This window comes from Diospyros lotus, chromosome 6, assembly GCF_014633365.1.
Source record: "Diospyros lotus cultivar Yz01 chromosome 6, ASM1463336v1, whole genome shotgun sequence".
NCBI classification, from domain to species: Eukaryota; Viridiplantae; Streptophyta; class Magnoliopsida; order Ericales; family Ebenaceae; genus Diospyros; species Diospyros lotus.
This window is the reverse complement of record NC_068343.1, coordinates 31185304-31198766: the sequence shown is the minus strand read 5'-3', so window position 1 is coordinate 31198766 and position 13463 is coordinate 31185304. Positions and strand designations below refer to the sequence as shown.

Sequence of the window (13463 nt, the reverse complement as noted above, 5' to 3'; positions counted from 1 at the left end):
TTAAAAAAAATCTCATATATCAAAATCAAAGAGCCCAATATGCATCATTTCATATTTAACTTTATCCCATCACTAATCTTCCCAATATTAAAAAGGGTCATCAGTTTATTTAGGAGATTCACTATCCGATCATAGTATCATGGCAATAATCTATGATGCACTAAAACGCCTTAAAGAGTATTATTTCAGCTTTTTTAAAATATTTCATATATTAAAAATGTCAAAAAAATGCTAAAAAAATACTTTTAAATCATTTTTACAATTTCAAAAACTGTTTCAAAATCGTCTTATATTAAGAAAATATCAAGAATGCATTCTCGATTTAAAATGCGTTTCTATCCACGAAGATGTTAGACTTAAAAAAATTTCTTATATTATATAATATAAACATAAAAGAGCATTTTTAATATTATAATATATAATTTTTATACTAAATAATATTTACAAAAAATTAATATTTTTTTTATTTACACATTTTCTAGTTTTTGTTTCTGTACACCCTAAAGAATAATAGTAGTGTTAGTAGGAGTAGTAAGTTTTGGCAAGAAGTTATTTTTTTAACTATGAATGAATCTTAGCTACTGTTGGGCTATCATTGCAGCACAGCAGCAGCCGCAGAAGAAGAAGAAGATATTGACACGTGGGGGCAGAGGCAGAGGGCTCAAACGGGAGAGCAGATATTGACATTAATTAGTTATTTTGTCTCAAAACAAAAATGAAAATATGAACCAAAAAAAATACTACACAAATTTACGGCAACGATAGATGAGATTAGAACATTCTGTGCTGAGCAACAATCTATCAATCATTTTCCGGATTCATTTCATCTTAATTGGCTTGGAGTTGAGAGAGAGAGAGAGGGGTAGGTAGGTTACAGCAGAGTAATTACAGCTCTAATCTAATTGATGCATTCAACTCTTTGTTGTTGTTTTTGTAAAACAGAAGCCCGCATTTGCTGCTGCTTCTCTTCCTGGGGCTGGTGGGCTTTCCTCCGTTTCGTTTCCAGGATGATGAGGAGGGCTGTTATATCAGCTGGGCTAACACCACCCACTCTGCTTGCTTGCCCAATTGTTTGTGGCCTCACCTGAAATAAACCAGATTTCAATGCATATGTAAACCAATTGTCTGCAGATTTCTCTATCATTCAACTTTCATGTCAAACCCCCCCCCCCCCCCGCCCCCCGAGTTTGGAAGCCTGCATTTCTCTTTGCTTGATATAGAAACAGTCCAAAGGAAATCCAACAACATATTCAAAAACAACAGTAACACCAAGCCTTAATCCCTCTAGGTGAAGTCTGCCATATGGATTCTAGCTTGCAACTCATCTCTATCCACAATAATATCCTCAGTCCAAGAGATTCAATAAAATAAATTAAAAAGTTGAAGCAAAAAAGAGGAGCTTCTTGATGGGTGAAATGCTTACTACTAGCAAGCCCTCCAACACAGGTGAGTTCTAAGTTTCTCCATCTTTTCTTCTGACCCAGAAACACAGCCCAACCCAAAACCTGTGACCTGACTCCAAAACTTGATACATCTAACATGTTTGACTTTAGACCCATTGATAGGCTGACAGATTTGATTGTTGACCAGTTTACTATTGACTTTGCCCCAATTTTGACCTAGAAATGACCAGTTCCCAAGCCAGAACCAATTCCAACCTTTTTTTTTTTTTTTGTATAAAGACCAATTCAAAAACCTAGTTAACAACCTATATTTAGCAAAATATGAACCTTATAAACCGTATAGTCATCAAATAGTTCTTTGCATATAGGCTAACAAGACTAGGGGAATATTAGGGGTTAGAGTTCTTTGCATATAGTCATCAAGGGCTCTTGCATCATTTAATTCGAGGTCATACATTAAGGATTGGATCATGGAAAATTTGGACTTCAATAAAAAAAAAAAGAAGAAGAAGAAGAAGAAGAAGTCTATGAAACTGGTGTACATAATGATTTGAAGAAAAATTAACACTGTGCTTATATGAGACAAGATGGATTGGGGAGAAGGCTAATGCATTGTGCAGATATAAACTTCGGTAAAGGAAGGATCATACAAAGAATGGATTGGAGATTAATAAGCACGAGACTTAAAAGGATAGGGAAGTGAATGTAAACAGAATAGGAGATAGGATTACAGTAAATAAAGTTATTCTAGGAGAAGAGACATGCACAAGAAGTTGGGTTAGGAGAAGAAGTAAAGACAAAATTTTGGGAGGATTTAGATAGGTTGCTACAAGGAATACCTAGAGGAGAGAAGATCAATATAAGAGGTGACTTAAATGGTCATGTGGGTATTATAGAAGTGAATGGCTACAAAGAGTTAAATGGAGGTTATGGATTTGGAGGAAGAAACAATAGCAACAAAGCTATTTTGCATTTTTCCATGACATACGAGCTCTATAGCTAATACTAAGCTCAAGAAAAGGGATGAACACTTGGTCACATATAAAGAAGGATTATCAACTGCAGAGGGAAAAAAAAAAAGGCTTGTCAACTACAAAAATAGACTATTTTTGTATGAGATAAGAGGAACACTTATGTTGTAAGGATAGTGAAGTTACATTGCCTAACCACTTAACATAGACTTACGATCCTCGATGTCCATATCAAAAAATTTGTGGAAGAAGAATGATGCAAAACCAAGCCAAAGAATCAGATGGTGGAATTTAAAAGGTTCAAAAAAGTTATTTTCAAGGAAAAGGTGTGGGAGAAGAGATTAGATTGTATTAGGAGAGACTGGCTGACAATCAAAAAAAGTTCTATAAAAGTCCAAACTAAAAAGTCATGTGATGGAATATAGAGGTACAACAAAAAATCAAAAACTAATAGAGCTCGCAACAAGATTTTACATACCTTCCATAATGTAGAAAACTAAAGGATTCCTACTGTTGGCCCAAAGCTTTAGTAAATGAGGAGGGTTGTCTATTAGGTAGCCGACAGGAAGTATAAAACTTGTCAATCAAACAAACATGAATTCTAGATTGATGAAAAATTGGGGTTTACCCTTTGTAGTTGCTCATATGTAGTGAAAATGAACTGCATCTGCACCCAGATGTAGGGTTAAATCTACGAGGATTCTTCCATTTTATGGGTGGATGCGAGTAAAGAAGTTAGTCCAAGATCATAGATTAAGAATTGGATCATGGAATATTGGGACTTGACAGAAAAATTTATGAAAGTGGTGGATGTGATGATTTGGAGAAAAATAAATATCATGTGCCTCCAAGAGACAAGACAGTTGGAGAAAAGGTTAAAGTTGGATCAAATAATATTAAGCATGAAAATGCATGCAAGAGAGAGAGAGAGAGTCCTTTCATGTTTAATGAAATTATTTAACATGATCCTTAAATTTTCTTTAGCAAAAGTAGAGGAAGACGAAGGAAATCTTGGTGGGAAGCTCTTAGGCATGATAAGTAATAAGGACCTTACAAAAGATATGACCACAAACAGATGATTGGCAAGCAAGAATTTACGTAGTTGACACCACCTAGTGATCCTAAGGCTTGATACATTATTGTTATTGTTGATCCTTAAATCAAAGAAAATGCCTAACAAGTCCACAAAGAACAATCTAGTGGTCATTTACAAGAATAAAAACGTTCAGCAACAAAAATTCAATCCTTGATCTGATTAGGTGGGATTGGCTACATGAATGCTAGCTTTCCAACAAAAATTCTATAAGGCCAAAACTTAGAAATCAGACCCAGAAAATGTCTTGATTCATTTCAATGAATGTGTACAACATCCTCTTTTTAAGGAAAGGATTATTAGCAAAACAGGAAGGAAATAATTGACAGCATCCTACAATTATTATCTTTCTATATTTACATATTATTTACATAATACACTAATCCTAGAATATTCTAGGATCAAGATTAGCATAATTTCAGCACTCCCCCTCAAACTAGTTTGTAGATGTCTTCCATAGCCAGCTTGCCAATAAGTTTATCAAACTGCTTCTTGTGTAGACCCTTAGTTAGAACATCAGCAATTTGTTCGGTTGTTGGAAGGTATGGCATGCATATTATTCCATTATCGATCTTCTCCTTGATGAAATGTTTGTCCACCTCTATATATTTTGTATGGTCATGCAATACTGGATTATGAGCTATAAAAATGGCAACCTTGTTGTCACAATAAACTTTTATAGGTACTGAGTGAGAAAATTTCAACTCTTCAAGTATTCGTTTGATCCACATTCCCTCACAAATTCTATAGGCAACAGCTCTAAACTCTGCTTCTGCACTACTTCTAGCCACCACATTTTGTTTTTTACTTCGCCAGGTGACTAGGTTTCCCCCAATAAAAGAACAGTAGCCTGAAGTAGATCTCCTATCATCAATGCTTCCTGCCTAATCTGCATCAGTGTAGATCTCAACTTGCAGGTGACCATGTTTCTTGAACATTAACCCTTTGGCAAGTGTCCCTTTTAGATATCTTAGAATTCTGTAGACCACCTCGAAATGCTCTGACCCTGGTGAGTGCATAAATTGACTTGCCATACTAACTGCAAAAACAATATCAGGCCGCGTATGAGACAAGTAGATTAACATACCCACAAGTCTCTAATATTGTTCCTTGTTCTTCACTTCTTCAGCTTTAGCAGCCTGTAGTTTCACATTAGGCTCAATGGGAGTCTCCGACACCCTACAACCGAGTAAACCTGTTTCTCCAAGAAGATCAAGTACATATTTTCTCTGATTGACAAAAATACCTTCTTTGGATCTTACAAACTCCATTCCAATAAAGTATCTTAGAATTCCCAAGTCCTTAATTTGGAACTCCTTCGCAAGTTTCTTCTTGAGCGCTGCTAACTTTGTCTCATCATCACCAGTTAAAATAATGTCATCAACATAAACAATCAAAATTGCAACTTTACCATCTTTTGAGTGTTTATAAAATATAGTGTGATCTGTCTGACTCTGAAGGAAGCCATAACTGGTAACTGTCTTTCCAAGCATTCAAACCATGCTCTTGGTGACTGTTTGAGACCGTACAGGGATTTCTTCAGCCTACATACTTTGTTGCTCCCAAATTTCTTTTCGAATCCCAAAGGCAAACTCATGAAGACCTCCTCTTCAAGATCACCATTAAGAAACGCATTTTTGACATCAAGCTAGTATAGAGGTCAATCTGAATTTATTACAAGAGACAATAGGACTCTAATAGAGTTTATTTTAACAACAGGATCAAAGGTCTCCTGATAGTTAATCCCATAAGTTTGGGTGAAGCCTTTAGCCACCAGTCTGGCTTTGTACCTATGAACGCTCCCATCAGCCTTACAATTTATTGTAAACACCCACTTACACCCTACTATTTTCTTGCCTTTGGGCAGGTAGACTATCTCCCAAGTGCCACTTCGCCTTAGAGCATTCATCTCCTCTATGACTGCTAATTTCCAATTCGGATCATTCGAAACTTCCTATATATTCCTTGGAACAAACAAGTGTGAAATCTTAGATGTGAAAGCTTTATAAATTTTTGATAGTCTGTGGTAAGAAAGATATTTAGCAATAGGATATTTAGTGCAACTTCTGACACCTTTCCTAATTGTTATAGGAACATCAAGATCAGGAATAGTAGGCGAACAATTGTTAATAGTTGAAGAATCAACAAGAGAACTATTGGGTACAGTTGAAGGAAGCAAACTAGACGTTGAAGTGGGATTTCTTCAACTTACAGTGCCATTGCTCAGGTTTTCAGATTGATTTTGTGCAGAGTTGACATTCAGGTCTTTGTTTCTTTGATAAAATCTCTGCCTAGTATAAACCTGAAGCTCATAATTCAGATCGTGATGATCGGTTTGTAGTATTTCTTCCCCTGTACAAGAAATCCCTTCAATTGGCACCAAAGAACCAGACTCTCCTAAGTGACCATTATTAGAAACATGTGGTTTTTGAGTAAAACAGATTGCATTTGGAAGTGGGACAAAAACATCCCAAAAATTATAGCCAACTTCATGTGTCTCCCCCTGAAGAGAATTTTGGGTAAAATAGGGTTGTTTTTCAAAAAACGAAACATCCATACTGATATGGATTTTTTTTGTGTGAGGATCATAACACTTATAGCATTTTTTATGTGAGGCATAACCCAAAGAAACACATTTGATAGCCCTAGGGTCAAGTTTGGAACGAAATTGATTAGGGATATGAACATACATAGTACACCCAAAAACTTTGATAGGAAGATCCAAATGTAACCGTGTGTTGAGAAAAACTTCTTTCAAGCACTCAAGAGGTGTTTTGTACTTTAACACTTTAGTGGGCATCCTGTTTATCAAATAGAATGTTGTTAAAACAGCTTCACCCCATAAATATTTTCAAATATGCATAGAAAACATGATAGCACATGTGACTTCAAGTAAATGCATGTTTTTACGTTTAGCAATGTCATTCTGTTGAGGAGTATTCCAACAAGTAGATGTATGGTGAATACCTTTTGCTTTCAAAAAATCCCCCAAGTGCTCATTAAAATACTCGGTGCCATTATCAAAGTGTAAAATACCATTTTTGGTTTGAAATTAATTTTCAACCATAGTGTAAAAATTTTTGAATAAGTATTCCACTTCAGATTTTTTGTTCATCAAATAAATCCAACACAGACGTGTATGATCATCAATAAAGGTAACATACCATTGTTTTCCAGAGTAGAAATTTTAGATGGACCCCAAACATCACTATGAATTATATAAAAAGGTTTGGATGCTTGATAGAGTTTTGGTAAATATGTAGAACGATGATTTTTTGCTAAGATGCAACTATCACATTGAAAAAGTGAATAATCCATTCCTTTAAACAATTCAGGAAATGAATGTTTCAAATAGGCAAAATTGGAATGGCCTAGTCTAAGATGCCATAGCATAATTGTATCTAGAAAAGAATTGAACTAGTACTACTAAAACCCTGAGCTTTTTTATTACCAACAGAGATATTATCAAAGTAGTAAAGACCTTCAATCATCCTAGCACGCCCAATCATCGTCCACAAGGTTTGGTCTTGAAATTCACAATGAGAGTAAAAGAAAGTAGCATGACAGTTAGAATCTTTGCATAGTTTACTAACTAACAAAAGATTGCAGGCTAAGTTAGAAACATGAAGAACAAAAGTGAGATGAATATTTTCAGTCAATTTAATAAGTCCTTTGCCGGCAATAGGTGAAAAACTACCATCAGGGATTTTGATTTTTTCATTTCCAGAGCAAGGAGTATAGGTATTAAAAAAATGAGAAGAACTAGTCATATGATCAGAGGCTCCGGAATCTATAACCCACGGAGAGAAATGAAGACAAGAAAGGGCATTAGGTTTTCTACCTGTGTGTGCCAAGGAAACACTAGGAATACCAGATGAGGAATTGGATTTTAACAACAGCAAAAGTTGATCAATTTTCTCTTTGTTGAAAGGACCAGTATAAACCCCATTGGCAGTAGGGACCTGATATGGATGCTTTTATTGGAAGGCATTATCAAAAAAGGAAGTCAACAGCAGTGAATCCATATTGATTACTTGCCAATTAAAAGTTTATTTTTGATTCCTTTCTTGTTTTATTTTGATAGCCAAGATCCTAAATCAAATCCTATAATTTAGGATCTGTTTGTCCTTGGTAATTAGTTGCTTGTTATTTAGGATTTATCTTTCCATTGTTATTAGCTGCCTATATAAAGGGCTTTACTATGGAATAAGAGGATATCGATTCTTTCAAAAGAAATTAGTTTTCTCTTAGGAGGGGGCTCCGTCAAGGACGAGTTTGCCTTCACCAATCCACCATAGCTCCAAAAAGAGATTCTCTCGTGTCTAAACCTGTGATTAGATCCTACGCCAAGGCTCGTATCAACTTGGTATCAGAGCCTAGGGTCATGGGTGATGCGGAGAATTGGGTAGCCAAGCTGGATGCCTTTATGGAACAAATGTCTTCATGGCAACGCGCACTAAAAGAACAGATGGCGGAACTTTCAATCTCGGTTAGGGAAAAAGGGAAGGGACCTGGCAGAGATATCGGAGAAGGACTAGACAGTGGGATCCATGGCAGCAGTGGTAGTTCGGGTCTAGGAAACAAATCAGAGTTGCAGTCAGGCGGATCTATGGTGCCGCGATACTCCAAGATGGAATTTCCTACTTATGATGGCACTGATGATCCTTTAGGATGGCTAAAAAGGTGCGAGAAATTCTTTGCCAATCAAAGGATTGCTGAAGGAGATAAGGTAGGCCTAGCTGCATTCCATCTGTTGGGTGAGGCACAACTATGGTTTGATCAAGTAGAACAAGAGGAGTTGGATCTGAACTGGGAGCAATTTAAGGAGTATTGTCAAGTGAGATTTGGGCCACCCATGAGTAATAACTCCTTGGGAGAACTAGCCAATTTCAAACAGACCGGATCTGTCGAAGAATATCAACGCCACTTCCAGTTGCTATTGGCCAGGACTTCGGATCTTAAACCACACCAACAAGTGGATCTTTTTACAGCTGGATTAAGAAGAACTTAGAATTGACATTGAGTTACAGCAGCCAGGGAACCTTGGAATTGCCATGAATATGGCTAGAGCACTAGAGCGTAAGCAAAGGGTTTCGCAAGGAACCTTATCCTCACGAACTAACACAAGTTGGCACACTCCAAAACCCAACAGCAACGCATCTCTGATCTCCTCGAATAAGAGTCCGATTAACAAGGGTGGAGGACATATGGCAAGACCAATGGGGAACAACAATCAAGTGACTTCTTCCGCACCGTTTGTTAAGAGATTGACACGAGCAAAGATGGCTTGAAAGGAGGGCCAAAGGACTCTGCTATAACTGTGATGAATCCTATACACTGGGACACAAATGTAAAAGGTTATTTTGGATTGAGGTCCCAGATGCTGATAATGAATCAGACGAAGACAAGACGGAAGATCTTGAGATTTCTTTAAATGCCATCAGTGGAACATGCAATTCCCCTACCATGCAGTTGTTAGCCAAAGTGTTGGGAATTAATGTTTCAGTATTAATCGACTCCGGCAGCACACATAACTTTCTGCGTGAGGGTTTAATATCAAGTTTGGGTCTAGACGTGAGGAAAAAACTAGGGCTCAAAGTTTGTGTGGCAAATGGAGAACGTGTACCTAGTATGGGCATCTGTAAGTTGGTACCATTGCAGGTTGGAGACGACATCTTCCATGCTGATTTCTATACTATTCCATTAGAAGGGTTCGATGTGATTTTGGGAGTAAAATGGCTGTGCACTCTTGGACCAATTTTATGGGATTTCGGTTCCTTGACAATGAAATTTGTCTTAGAAGGGAAGCAGATCTTGTGGTGAGGACAGCCGTCAAAGGCAGAACCACGACTTAGTTTGATGCAAACTCAGCACTCAGTTACTACAATCCTTGATAGCTTACTAGCTGAATTTTCAGACCTGTTTATGGAACCTTCGGGGTTGCCGCCTAATCGTGAGTGTGACCATCGCATACCTCTTGTACCTGGGTCGGGACCAGTTGTGGTACGTCCTTACCGGTACCCACATCTACAGAAGGATGAGATTGAGAAACAGTGCACAGATGCTGCAACAAGGGATCATTCGACCTAGTAGATCTCCATTCTCTTCGCCAGTACTTTTAGTCAAGAAGCAGGATGGCTCTTGGCGTTTCTGTGTAGATTACCGCGAGCTTAATGCACACACTGTCAAAGATAAATTTCCGATACCCATGGTGGATGAGTTACTAGATGAATTGCATAGGGCACAGCATTTTACGAAGTTAGATTTGCAATCGAGATACCACCAAGTCAGGATGGCACCATCGGATGTGGAGAAAACAACTTTTAGAACTCACCATGGACACTTTGAATTCCTAGTCATGCCCTTTGGGCTAGCTAATGCCCCTTCTACCTTTCAGAGTTTAATGAATGAAGTTTTCCAGCCTCATCTACGTAAGTTTGTCTTGGTCTTCTTTGACGACATATTAATTTATAGCAAAACATGGGTTGAGCATAGGCAACATATGAGAATAGTTTTTGAACTCTTACGCACTAATCTGTTGTTCTTAAAGAAGTCCAAGTGTTCTTTTGGTGAGTCCCAAGTGACCTATCTAGGACATGTCATCCATGGCGGTGGAGTGGAAGTTGATGTGATAAAAATTAAGGGCATCACTAATTGGCCGCCACCGCAATCTGTCAAGGCTTTACGGGGTTTTCTTGGCTTAGCAGGTTACTACAGAAAATTCATCAAAGATTATGGGCAAGTGGCAGCCCCTTTAACAAGTCTCTTGAAGAAAAATGCCTTCCAGTGGAGCGCAGAAGCTAATGCTGCTTTCAACAAATTAAAGGCCTCTCTGGTAGCAGCTCCGGTTTTACAGTTACCCAACTTCGAGGACGAGTTTGTGGTAGATTGTGATGCTTCGGGCAGTGCGATTGGGACGGTCTTACAACAGAACAGCCATCCCATTGCTTTTTTCAGCCGTAAGCTTGCTGAACGGCACCTCAAGTTGGCTGCGTACGAACAAGAATTGATAGGATTGGCCAAGGCAGTTTCTCATTGGCGGGCCTATCTATGGGGGCGGCGCTTCCTTATTCGTACTGATCATTTTAGCCTTAAGTATCTGTTAGAACAGCGTCTCACCACATCCCCGTAGCAACACTGGATAAGCAAACTGCTGGGCTTTGAATTTCGGGTGGAATTTAAGGCTGGAAAATTGAACAAAGCTACGGATGCCTTGTCTAGACGGGATGAAGACTCCCTCCAACTCATGGTAGTCTCTTTTCCTCAAGCTGAGATCTTTGATGCAGTTCGACAAGAAGTAGCAGCCTCTCAGGAATTGTTACACCTGCAAACAACGCATTGAACACGGGGAGTTGGGATCCGATTGGACTGTGCGCGATGGGCTGATTTTTTTTAAGGGCAAGGTATATCTTCTGCCTACCTCCCCACTTGTTCCCACCATTATTTCAGCCATCCATGATATGACTCATGAGGGTGGGCAAAAGACCATACAACGTCTTCGTTCGGATTTTTATTGGAAGGGTATGAAGCGGGCTGTATTCGACTTTGTGCAGCACTGTATAGTGTGCCAGCGTTGTAAATGGCAAAACTTGCAACCTGCCGGACTACGTCAGCCTCTTATGGTGCCACAACAGGTTTGGGCTGACATTTCTATGGATTTCGTGGAGGGGTTACCTAAGGTTCGGGGTAAATCAGTTCTTATGGTGGTGGTTGATCGACTTTCAAAGTATGCCCATTTTTTACCCTTAGCTCATCCATTCACTGCTATATCTGTTGCTACTACTTTCTTTGCATAAGTGTTTAGACTCCATGGGTTGCCAGAATCCATAGTCTCGGACCGAGACAAGGTTTTCCTTAGTACGTTTTGGAAGGAGTTATTTCGCCTTAGTGGTTCCAAACTGGCCTTCTCTTCAACTTACCATCCTCAATCGGATGGTCAAACCGAGGTGGTTAATCGAACTATAGAGATGTACTTACGATGTCTCACAGGCGATCGTCCGAAACAGTGGGTTGATTGGATACCCTGGGCTGAATATTGCTACAACACCTCTTATCACACTGCTCTTGGCACCACCCCGTTTCGGTTGGTTTATGGCAGGGAGCCTCCTCGGCTTCTTTCTTATTCAGTGGGTTCTACGAGGGTTGAAGCAGTTGATCAAGCTCTCCAGGAGCGAGATGCAGTACTTACAGCTGCTCGTGACAAGCTTTTGCAAGCCTAACAGAGGATGAAGACCACTTATGATTCTGGGCATCGCGAATTGAGTTTTACAGTTGGAGAATGGGTATGGCTGCGACTTCAACCATACCGTCAGCTTACTATAGCACGACAGAAGTATCATAAACTTTTTCCAAAGTATTTTGGACCCTTTCGCATCCTGGCCAAAGTAGGCCCGGTTTCTTACAAGCTTGAACTTCCAGTGAGCAGTCGAATACATGATGTGTTCCACGTGTCTCTCCTCAAGGAGTATAAAGGACCTCCACCAGTCGCGATGGGCAATTTACCACCAATACGAGATGGCAAGGTTTTAGCCACCCCCCAGGCTATCATTCGAAGCAGGCTCAATAGAGGCAACTGGGAGCTGTTAGTCCAGTGGGCAGGATGCACTCATGAGGATGCGACATGTGAACCGGTTGAACACTTCCAAGCAGCTTATCCAGACTTTGAGCTCAAGTTCGGGAGGGGAAGTGATGATATGGATGCTTTTATTGGAAGGCATTATCAAAAAAGGAAGTCAACAGCAGTGAATCCATAGTGATTACTTGCCAATTAAAAGTTTATTTTTGATTCCTTTCTTGTTTTATTTTGATAGCCAAGATCCTAAATCAGATCCTATAATTTAGGATCTGTTTGTCCTTGGTAATTAGTTGCTTGTTATTTAGGATTTATCTTTCCATTGTTATTAGCTGCCTATATAAAGGGCTTTACTATGGAATAAGAGGATATCGATTCTTTCAAAAGAAATTAGTTTTCTCTTAGGAGGGGGCTCCGTCAAGGACGAGTATGCCTTCACCAATCCACCATAGCTCCAAAAAGAGATTCTCTCGTGTCTAGACCTGTGACTAGATCCTACGCCAAGGCTCGTATCAGGACCCTACAGTGGCTCTTTTCTCCTTGCTTACTGCTCTTCCAATTGGCAAGTTTGCCATGAATTTTCCAACAAGTCTCACGGGTATGACGTGGCTTGTTGCAATGGTCACACCAAACCTGAGGTCGCTCATCACTTTTACGCTAGTAATTTGCAGCCTTGTAGGTCGTAGCATTAGTAATTAGGGAAAAATTTTCAAGTGACTCACCAGTGGTCTTTTTTCCTAGCATGACATTCCTTCGGCTTTCTTCTCTTCTAACTTCGACAAATACATCACCAATAGGTGGAAGAGGAGACAAACCAATGATCCTCGCTTACACTTCATCGAACTCGATATTAAGACCAACAAGAAACTTGTAAATACAGCTATCTTCAACTAGTTTCTTGTGGTGGTTGCAATCATCTGTAGATTTCCACTCATATGTGTTGAAGAGATCAAGATCTTGCCACAATCACTTTAATGAATGGAAGTACTTGGTGACATAATCATCTCCTTGTCGAACCTCTCCCAATTTCAGAGTTAATTCAAAAACCTGAGATTGGTTCCCCAAGTCAAAGTACATCTAATTTACATTGTCCCATAATTCTTTTGCAATAGGATAGCACATATAATTGGAACTGATATCTTCGTCCATGGAATTGACCAGCCATGTCATTACTATGGAGTTTTCAGCATCCCAAATGGGATGGGATGGGTCATCCGCTGCAAGTTCCTTCTTGTCCCCGGTAAGATAGCCTTTCCCTTGCCCACGAATATACATCTGAACTAATTGAGACCAACGAAAAAAATTATCACCATTTAAGCGGATAGTGGTGATTTGGATAGAATGGGTTGGCTGGGTTGCTGGCATTTTTGTTGGGACAGTAACGACAGAGATTTCAGAGGTAACTTCGAACATAGCTGAGGAAG

At 39.2% G+C, this 13463-nt stretch overlaps 1 protein-coding gene across 1 annotated transcript in view; it reads right to left on the bottom strand.

Annotated features, from left to right (window-relative positions):
* Positions 1-655: 655 nt before the first annotated feature.
* LOC127803409 (uncharacterized) overlaps positions 656-13463 on the bottom strand; it is a 109906-nt gene continuing 97098 nt past the window's right edge. The window contains exon 13 of the mRNA XM_052339609.1: positions 656-1084. Coding sequence (XP_052195569.1) covers positions 899-1084 — 186 coding nt within the window. The 3' untranslated portion in view covers positions 656-898. The remainder of the gene's footprint in view (positions 1085-13463) is intronic.